The 11366-nt window shown below is 39.2% G+C and overlaps 1 protein-coding gene across 4 annotated transcripts in view; it reads left to right on the forward strand.

The window, feature by feature from the left end:
• gpc5c (glypican 5c) overlaps positions 1–11366 on the forward strand; it is a 95405-nt gene that overhangs the window by 57043 nt on the left and 26996 nt on the right. For all 4 annotated transcript variants that reach the window (XM_069511218.1, XM_069511219.1, XM_020113078.2 and 1 more), the window contains one exon: positions 4777–4897. In XM_069511218.1, the coding sequence (XP_069367319.1) occupies positions 4777–4897 (121 nt within the window). The remainder of the gene's footprint in view (positions 1–4776; positions 4898–11366) is intronic.

Below are 11366 nucleotides of genomic sequence, written 5' to 3' on the forward strand. Positions count from 1 at the left end.
TCAAATTAGCAACAGAGCAAAATATCACATGCAGACTTCAGAGAAGTCTGTCTGAAAATGAAGTGAAATTATTGCTTTTTAAAGGAATGTGGATAGTTAAGTATACTCGTATTGGCAGAAGTAAATCATATATTCATGCATTTCTGCAGAATTAAGAAATAATGTTTGATAATGTCTTTAATTGTATGTATTGTTCTGTCCTTTCAATGTAAAACAATACAACTTATTAATCCTAAATGCAATTTGGTTTAGGGCAATTAAAAGAAACAAAAAACTAAATACAGACATGTACAGACAGACTTCCACTAAAATAATAACAGTTATAGTAACACTATAAAAAAGCTGTTTTGTTGCCTTGAGCTAAAAGTGCCATTTCTTTAAAAATCCTAAAATGTATGGTGAATGAATTGATTAAATTATCACTTCAGCAGCAAGTGCACATTTTACAGAGGGTTTTCTATTCACAATAGCATGTGTGTGTGGGTGTGTTAGGTGTGTGGGTGTAATTAAAAACCTGAAAAACAAGAATTTAGTCAATGTCTCACAATATCCCGACAATCAAGATTACTTAACCGTCCTACCACAGTCTACATTACAGGATAAGTGAGTAACAGTGGATAAAGCGGATAACAAGTTGCTGACATTAATAACATGTGAAGTATGTGAGTATTTTGCAAAAAACACGGCAAAAGTGTCACAAATTATTCTCAAGCCACAAGGATGACATCTTCAGAAACTACTTCTGGCCTGACACATAGTTGGTCCTTCACTGTGAGTAACTCAGCACATGTTCAATCTTGTAAACCCTCAACGGGCGGGAGGGCGGGGAAAGGCTTTATTAATCATAATGAACCAGCAATTTGTTGTTTAAACTGACAGCGGCCCCACCAGCTCTAATCCAATGCCCTCCTCCTGGGTAGAGCCACACACAGCCACAAGAATACACAAACACATAAACTTATGAAAACAACTTAACTCTTCTCAGCCACTGACACTTCTGACCTCCACAGTTTGCTGTAATTCCACCTGATGTTTGTTTCAGAGATGACATTGTCAGTATTTAATAGTCACAATGCAAACACATCATGTTTTAAATGTAATGTCACCTTACTTGCTTAAAGACACAAAACAATAACGTATTTCTCTGTGTTCTCAGTTTGACTCAAATTCAAGTCTCAACTTTTGGTGGAGAACAAAGTTCAGAGCGAGTTCTTCTCTTCGACACTGTTGACTTTTAGCTCACACTGCACAACAGATGCACAATTTTACATTTGTTTACAATCCTGGAGTACATCAGAAATATCAACAAAACTATCTCTCTCATAGATTTATGATGTATGTATAAACATGTCTCTCACTGGCAGATACCAGTTAATAATATTCTATAGGGATCCTGACAAAGACCTCTGCAGCAGTTCTGATTACAATCTGATCAAAATAACTTTATCTATCTTCTAGTTTCTATCTTGTAAGTCTGCAGCATTTTCTACATGTAGTGCATCTTTGAATAAATTCTGCATAGAAGGTGTAATATTGATGTTAAAGTGAAATGTGACCAGCCATAAAAGATAAAAATGACCCTATGTGTATAGTTAAAGGACACGCACATGCAAACATATTTAAATAATAGAGTAGAAGACTGTTAGGTATTTACCTCTGCCAAGGTGTTACAGGTCCCCTCATGAAATCGATATTGAAATCTGATAGAGCTGGATTTTCATTTGGATCTGGATCGTCGAATTTCACAAACTCATAGATATCAGTCCCCTGACAATTTTCCCCAACCAACATCTGTGAATTTCTCTGTGAAATCCACATGGGCTATTGTAATGTCATAGAAGGTGATGAAAATTCCTGGATCCACCCAATAGTCCTTATCTTTGCTAAAATGTAATGGGTTCTTTTTCAGCCCATGATCTTGGTGATCAGGCAAAACAGTCGAAAGACACTTATAGTGTATTTTACCAGGGGCCAGTCTACTGGATGTTCTGTCACTCAATAGCTAACCTTGCGTTAACTCTTCATCAAATGTTTACACATCCATGGTTGTTAATATTAGTAGCATAGCCTCGTCTACAACATACGACAGTCGTATACCAAAATATTCAGGTGGTATCTGTGCGCTCAAAATGCACATTGCTTCTGTTGAGCTTGGTAGATGGATAATTAATTCTGCCTCACAGCCAGTGAGCGTTCCTGCAGGCCTTCAAAAAGATCACATCAGTTCGGTCTTGGGTCAGCGTCAGGGAACGGAGGTCAGTGCTAGTCTGCCCTCCAGGCAGACGGAAAGACAGCACAGACAAAGCTGCCTTTAGGAGAGTGCATCAATTGGGCATTCACAGGGGAATGAGTCAGTTCAGTAGAAAATAGTCAGAGAGCCATGACTCAGACGCCATATGTGTGTAGGTTACGGCTGAATGTTTGTTGAGGTTAAAAGTTTGAGACCACCAGTCAAGAGCACGGCCTGTTGATTATAGACTGTGGTTATTCATTTGTTAGACACACAAGAGACTGGGATAATTTTCCTGCTGCACTTATTTTTTCTTGTGTAGTTTTCTGTTTTTTGTTTACAGTTTAATCCACATGGACGCAGGGCTAATAGCGAGTTAATTGTTTTGAACCGTGTACATTGCCTTTGGCAGAAAATTTATCATAACATCTGAGGTCAGCTCCAGATCTGTCGAGAAATTTGCAGCCTTAATTGTATGTCTATCAGGTAATCATCTCTGGGATGTCCTGCTGTGTCAGTTGTCACATCCCCTACGCAATATCAAACAAACTCCACAATGAAATGTTCCAGGCCTAACACGCCTGCCAGACTCACCCTGACACTTTCCTTTCATTACCATCCCATCTGATGAGCTCATTTCCACGCCAACACTGTTATCCCAAGCCAAGCCTGGAGACAGACACGCATACTCTCCCTAAAACACAGGCCCCCACTTTCAACCACTGCTTAGGGAGCTGTTTGATGCTTCAATTAATCATTTCTGTCAGAGGCGGGAAGTTGGAAGTCCAAAAGCTATCGATTGTTTTCATCTCGACAAAAGAAGAGTCAGAGCTACCGGCAATTAAGAGTTCAATTGTTGTCAACACAGACAACGGTTTGTGTGTCTGTGCCCGGAGGAAGAGGAAGGATATCCACTTTGGAAATACAGTGAAAATGAAGGAGGAAGAGGAAATAAACAAGAAGGAGAGATGTCAAGTAATGTGCGGCAGCAGAGGGGGAAGTGAGAAAGTTTTGCATTTTTATTGGCCTGATCTGTAAAGCTCTGTTTCAGCACGCAGAAGGAGCACAGACCTCATCAATACATTGCTTATATACCCCAGATTCCCAAGTTCAGCACTTTTATGATTGCCTCCCCTCACATCCATATGAATACATACAAGTGTGTTCATGCACAACTACACACACCAATCCAACACATCCATACAAACACAATCACTGACACCATTCATAATCACTTTATCGGCCCTGCACTGGCTGTGGACGCATCAATTGATTTGATGCCTGTAAATGTCATTACTCTTCAGTACTGTTAATTTCCCCATCCAATCACAGCATACCTCCCATATTGATTTAGATGAAAATCTATTGGCTGTGCAAAAATAAATATGTATAGATTTAGGTTTAACAATGACTGTTCATACTCATCTATGGTCTTATGAGTGGTTAGTATTGATCCTTCAACCTATCTTGGATATAAACTATAGCACGTGTATGACCTGCATTGTTATGGCAACTACTACAATTATGAAGTAATGTTTTTGTCAGATATGTTAAAGTCTGTGTTTTGGGTTAAAATAATATGGCTACTTAACTAAGGTTAAACAATCTTTGTTGTTGTGATAACAATAACGAGTTATGTTTTCTATCATTGTAGTCTTAACACTTTATATACTATGTCACTCAACTTCCTCCTTTGGTTCTGTCATAATTGCAATGGCCACTAGAGGTCGCTTAATGTTAAAATGGAACTATTAGCAGTGTACTAAGCTGCTGGTACAGAACTATGGGGTCATTGTTGTGTGTGTGTTTGTCTGTATTAGGTAGATGATTGATTATTTATATTGATTATTTGCATGATAACTGACTTTGAACAGCAAAAGTGTCTCTCTTACGTTAAAGGCTTTGGAGGTACAGGTACTTGGAATTTTCTTCTGAAGATGTAGCATCTGAGCTAACACTAATCACTACAACAACAACTATGAGATGACATTGTAATCATACTGGTTGCTATAATTAGTGAATATGTCCGTTAGATACTAGTCAATAAGTGATCAGTGTTTAATGACTCAGTTACAGTTGCCCACTAGTTACTAGCTTTTTATTAGCAACAGTTAATAAATGGCCCTTAACAAAGATAATATGAAGCGATGATGTATATAGCAGCACGTTTCTGAATAATTGTAATATATCATTAAATGCCTGGTTAACACAGTAAATATTCATTTCAGACATTTTGACATTAAAACTAATTACTCCTGGAAGCTGTAGTATGCTGATTCATAATTAGCTCATATTTCTTTCAGCCAAAACATTGTATATGTTAATTTTACACAGTTACTACCGAGCCCTTCTAAATCAGGCATGCTGTGAGAACTGTTAACCTCCTTGACATCAGCTCTGACAAAATCAACAGCTCTAATCCCTGCCAGGCCCAAGGAGCATGCCAGGGATTAAAGGGTCCAGCTCGCCATGTGTCTCTGTTTCATGTTTTATTCTGCAGTTTTTTGTGCTGTGTCTGATTCTCTGTTTTCTATTTCATCTCACAGCTATTCTGGCAGAGTTGTAGGAAACGGTCTGCACGCTCAGAGGCAAAACCCGGAGGTCAAAGTTCGCAGTGTAGACCCTTCACTGGCAGAGGTCAAGGAGAGGTTGGAACGCTTCAACCAGGTAGGATGACCTTTGCTCAACATGATTATTAGTAATAAAGACTGACAAGATACACATATGTATGTTTGAACAGAACATACATATACACAGTGTGTCCAGAATAACATAATACAATATACAAACACATCAAACTAAATTATATAAATAAATAGATAAATTAAAACATAAATAAAATGCAATTAAAAGACAAATGGAAAATATATTTTAGGTCTTGAGCATCACTCGCTGCCCTCAGGTCCTCAGGCTGACCATAGTCGACCTATTGATGGTGTTTTTTTTTATTTTCAGCCACTACCAGAAGACCTGAGGGTTCTAGCAGCTTCATGGGATAAAAGACAGTCTAATGAATAGGTTAGACCAAGATCATTAAGAGCTTCATAAACCAATAGAGGGATCTTAAAATCAATTCTGAAGCAGTTGGGTGACCACTGCAGAGACTTTAGAATTCATATAATGTGCTCTCTATCTGGTGTTGGTCAATACAGCTGAGTTTTGAAACTTTAGATGCAATATTTTCTTCTTAGGCAGAGGAGCCCGACCAATTTATTGGTTAGCAGATTCATTTGAGCTGATATGCACCTTTCATGGACATATCAGTATCTGTGTTTATCATCTGCAAATATGAAAAAATAAATTAAAGGAAAAACAATGCAATAAAGATGTACATGTATCTGAAGTCTGTGCACCAGTATTGATAGAAAATCTGCATCTGCATCAGAAATTAAGTGACAATTTGTCAATTTCTAGGTGAACAAAATATGAGCATATATACATATATATACATATATATTATATATAGTTTTAATAGATTTTCTCTGACTGAGCTGCAGAATATTTCTCTGCCATCCACAACAAAAAAGTCTGGGCCTATCAAAGGACATTGATTGACCCTGAGTTCTCAGAAGACAGCAATTGAAAGATGTTAAATGTTTTTAGTTACATAAGAACAATTTATTCCAGTAATAAAATTAAATTCCACTGAAACAGATTAAATGTTATTTGATGATCAAATGATATTTTATGTAACAACAAGCCTCAGTTGATGGGGCTTTTGTCTAATTAGTACGACTCAAACAATATAAGCCATAGTCAGATGAATGGCTGAAAAGTCCTTGCCGTTCAATCCAAAGACTTGTTTTGAATGCAGAGGCAGATATCAAAGATGAATGAAAAGGACAGAAGGTGAAAGGGAGACAGTGACAAAAAAAGTGAATTACTTTGGGAAAAAAAAGAAAAAAGATGAGAGAAGGGAGCAAAAGGTCATGAATGAGTGACGGATAGGCTGAGATGACACAGGCAGCTTCAAAGTGACGCTGTTTGTCATGTAGATGGGGTTTAGGGCTGAAAAGGACCAAGAATAAAAGGGCCATTTCACACAGTCCCTACAGGCCATTTGAGGAGACAAACGGGGCAGGATTCGGTTCCCCTCTGCCTGCCTACCCTTTTGTTGCCCTGAAAAATATGCCCATGGATCGTACACCGGCTATCTCTCACTTTCTATCACTAAATCCTCCTCTCTTTCTCCAGATTTTACCCTTTTCTGTACCCGTTTGATTTCTTATCCTTCCCTCCAAAAGACTTTATCCTGTCTGCACCTAGTTCTTGTTGGTCTTTGTCTTTCTGTTGACCCATTCTATATCATGACTTTTTCCTAATCTGCAAACATCCTCTCACCTTCACCTCCTCCTTTTTTCTCTCCATACATTTCCTTGCCCGCTCTATTCAGGTGTAACTTGTTTCGTACATGCACCCCTGTCCACCTGTCTGCCACTGACAGCTCAAGATCATTTCTATCTGAGCACAACATCCGATTGTGCACGGTGGCTGTCAAGTACTCCGTTGTCATGGTAACTGTGCAGAGTTGAGCCAGCCTATTGACATTTACAGGGTTGAGACGCCCACCTGCAATCTAAACCAGGTGGCCGAGGGCGGCTGAGCTTTGTGGCTGTGCCAGATAAGAGCAGAGAATAATCGAGTGTTAAACGGCCTAATTTGGGCTTTTTGAGTTGCATCCAGAATAGCTAAACATCCAAGAGTACAGAAACACATTTTATCACGTGTGACCCACACTTGCTGTCACACACACTTTGGCATTGATGTCGTACACATTCATCAAACTGTTAAACATCAGCTGGAGGTGTGCGTCGATTCTAGCTCTTTACCAAATTCAAACATTTAAACTTTTGACGCTCACCTGTGACATCGACTAACCCTGGGTACTATTCATACTAATTCATAGCAAAGAGGATTAGTTCAGAATAAGATCTCTTGGCAACAGCCATACCAGACTAAAACCATTTCACTCTCAAAAAGCCTGGGACAGGCTTAAAGGCAGACATTAATTTTCTTATTGCAGCCCATAGCACATGCAAAGTCTTTCCACCCCAAGACTGAAATTCTTACACTTCAAGTGTGAGAGGAAGTTTGTAGGAGCTATTTTACACTTCAACAACAAAATCAGTGAGTGTATCTCATGCCTAATGTTGTTTGTAGGTAAATGGAACTTGAGCTTCTCAATTATTTACCAGGTCGTTTTTAACAAACATTATGTTTGAATTAAAGATGTAACTTTCTGTCTTATTTGTCCTTGTTTGGAGTCAGAAATGTAATAATATAATTGTTCTTTGAACCATTGAATGAAATCACATCCTCATTTAAAAAAGAAGTCTTAACACAAGCCACACGCTAAATAAGTGGCTACATAATCAAGTCACATGTCTTGTTTTCTCGTTTTTGATCAAACAAGGTCAGAACTTGTCCGCAGCTACAAAACAGGCTCCAAATTATGTTTGGAGACAGGGCTATTATGTAAAAATCTTCCATGTGGGCATGTCGTTTCACAAAATAAGTTTATTTGCAGATTAATTTTGGCAAGTCCATCCGGATCACTTTCCATTCCATGAATTTCACTGGATCCCCTCGCTGCCTCTCGGGCTGTAAAGTTAATTGCAGTTCAATCACGAGGGAGTAGTTTACAGATATGAAGCATTGTTGATCAATTTTGATTTGTTCTAGCGGACGGCGTATTTAGGCCTTGACAAAGCTCTGTGATTATGGACTTGACCTTGACTGTAACAAAGAGCATAACGGGAAACAATGTTATTAATTTTGTGCTGACAAATGATGAAGCAGATACAATATAATCAGACTCATGTCTGCACAATTGTTCACAATGGCTCTCTGTGTCTGTGTGTTCCAGTAGTTGCTAAAAAAGAACTTTCAGACATTCAAAGTGAGGACAGTCACTAATATTAGTCTTCAAGGAAATCTTAAAAATCTCAATGTAAGAAGTACAATTCCACATGTGTGTGTGTTTTCTTGAAGAAGAGCTAGCTTGGCTCATTATTGTCATAATAGTAATAATAAAAATAATAAAAGTACACACAGTGGACTGGTATTACTGTATTTCTCTTTTTTGACTGAAAAAGTATTGCCGGTATTTCAACAAATCCCTAATCTGAGCTTTCCCAGATTTGAATAACCTCCATTTCAGGGATTAGTGAGATTGAGACGTGTATATTTTTACCTAGTGGAGAGTAGTTAGACCCAGAGGACTGTGGCACTAAGAGGATTGGGAAACTGCTGCTGATGAATCACAGACTCTGACCCCTCATCTACCCGTGGCATTCTCCTCTTAAAGCACTCAGAGCCACATAGAAAATGAACACAGACACACACGGCTGCGCCCACACACACACACACACACACACACACAAACACACACGTACAGCCTGTGACAGACAGGTTTGTGAGGTGAAAGGGAAAAGAGGGATCATGCACACATTTGTGGCAAAACATGTCCAGTTGAACCAAGTTCATAAAAGCTGGAAGCAACACACAAACACACTCAACTCAAAAAACTAATCTCCTGACCTCCAATAAAATGGTCCATTAAGTGAATAGGCCTGCGTATCTCCTCTGACTATATCCTCTTTCTCGCTCGCTTGCTCTCCGCCTGTAAATATTGCGGATGTGGACAATAAATGTTTCAAAGTGGATTTTTGATTCCTGGCCATCGGTCCAGCTGTTTTTGGGTGGGGATCCTGTCACAATGCTCTGACTGTTTCCGTGTGACTACTCGAACTGTGCAGATCATTTGTCAGTTTGTCAATTTACTTATAGTAAATGCAGAAATCAGTGGGAGAATTTAAGGAGAGAACATGCACACGCTTTATTTCTCGCTATTTCTCGTTATTTTTCTCTCGGACGTACAAACAAGGATGGCATCATTACAAATGGTGAAAGCTGCGTGGAGCTGTAAAGAGTCCAGAATGAAAAAGTCCAGCACACAGCAGCCAGTTGTGTGTGTGATTGATGAGATCGGCTCCTGCTTTGCTGTCTGGTTTGGCCTGTTGCCCAGACAGGTTCCACATCAGAGAAATCTGACTTATGTTTAACACACACTCAACACATCCCCTGTGGATCCCGTGGATCTTTGAATCTATCAGCTACTGCCAGGACTAAGAGTTACTGTCGGCTCTAGTTTGTGAGGATGACAGTTTTGATGGGATTCAGGAAGACTGTGGGAATAAAATAAAAAAGTTTTACATTAAATCCTAAATATCATATAGGTGAGTATGGCCTCATATGAGTAACCCACAGTTTCCCTTCACTGAATATACTGTAAGTCTCCTTTATGTTTAAGCCGTGCATAGCAGTCAGAAAAGTTCTAAGCTTTGAAGAGTGGAGTCCAGGGATGAAGAAAGAGCCTGGGCTGAGCTGGCAGCCCATCATAGGGAGGGGACAGATTCTTTCCACTTGAAGATGATGATGGAGCCGGCCGTCACTGGAGCTCTGCTGCTCTTTGCTGCTGCTGTGGCAACGGTACAGCAACAAGTCTCATTGCTCAGGGCGCCCTATTAGTTTGGCAACCAAACTTCATGAACCCAGACTCTACTCTTAAGAATAACATGCTTTTTTTATACTATCACAATTAGATGAACATTTTATAAAAATCTGTGACTGTTTTTCCACATTTCCACATATTTACTTTTCTCATGGGTTTAGCTCCAGTAAGAAAATATGTGACCTGTTAGTGTTTCTGGAACATAGTTATAAAATATCCAATTCTTTCATCCTAATGTGGTGCATGTGTAAAACCAAGTCAACACGCCATGTTCCAAAGGTGATCTATAACAGGGATTACAGGCTCCTGTTATGGAAATGGAAGCAGGGTACCACATGCAGCTCATGTAGAGAAAAAAATCTATTAATCACTCATGCAACTACACAAAATCATAATCTCAATACAAACAAGCAATCATCCTGTCCACCCATGTCGAGTCAGCATTCGGCTAAATCGGATTAGCAAGACGGACAACCTCTGAAACCACAGCAGTTGTGTGCTAAATTGTAGCTGCTACCAGCTAGGTTCACACTGACACAAATAAATTATAAGGTTTAAAAAAATGCACCTCCAGGAGAGGAGGATGGAATCAGCATCAAGGAATGAGGATCTGCTATTTACCTAAAAGCAAGGGCAAGAACCTGAAATACCCAAGTACACCCAATATTGATGTAGAGAGGGAGAACTTTCTGAGGATAATCAGTTATCTGCCCAAATAATCCTGAAGTATGGGGGTTTACAAAAAAATGGTAATGCTACCGATTGAGTCAGAACCTCCCCTATCTCAAATCATATTTATCAAACGCTGACTAACAGAAACTCTCAATAACCACTGAGAGCGAGCTGACCGGGAAGCGTCACCAACCTAACGTTATGTACTTCTGCAGCTGTGACCATAAACAACAATACATTTCCAACTCACCTCCAGCTCGCTGATGTTGGTTGCTTGTTTCTTTAAGTCAGTGACAAAAATTACTCTGAAATATATTGAATAAATCTACAAATAAACTTCATATCAATCTGTACAGAGGAGGAAGATGTCCCCCTCCTATAACTGCTTCAAAGTGTGACGTTGTCAACAAATGCATTCTGATGGGTGAGATGTGTGTGTTAGAAGTGAAACCTTGGAAAAATGCTCTATCAAAATGAAATATTACTCAGCTCAATCAGTGAAATGAAAGCTTGTATTATCTGGATACAGGTTTGAAAACTTTAAATGAAATGTGTCTAGTGTCCAAAGGCCTTGAGATGAAATGATGACAATGGCACCAAAGACATGAAACACTGTGACTGTATCAACAATTCATGCAATATCATTAATGAAAGTCTAAGAAATAAAAATATCAAACACATACTCAAAATGATTCTATACACCACCTATGCACTTAGGCGTAAGTGTAGGTGTAGCAATCGGAAAGAACATGACGGCAACAAAACAGGTTGTCATTTAGACCCACTTGAATTTGTGCTGAGAGAAGAAGTAAGTGCGCAGTTTTGTAAGAAGAGAAACTCTGCGGCTTCAGAATCACAGGGAAGGAAACCGCAAACCTGTGGGAGAGAGAGACCTTAAGGCGCACCACAGACATTGAGGTGACCTAACGTTGAGATATTAAATGACGCTTT

The sequence above is a fragment of the Paralichthys olivaceus genome, chromosome 16 (assembly GCF_024713975.1).
Source record: "Paralichthys olivaceus isolate ysfri-2021 chromosome 16, ASM2471397v2, whole genome shotgun sequence".
Classification (NCBI taxonomy): domain Eukaryota; kingdom Metazoa; phylum Chordata; class Actinopteri; order Pleuronectiformes; family Paralichthyidae; genus Paralichthys; species Paralichthys olivaceus.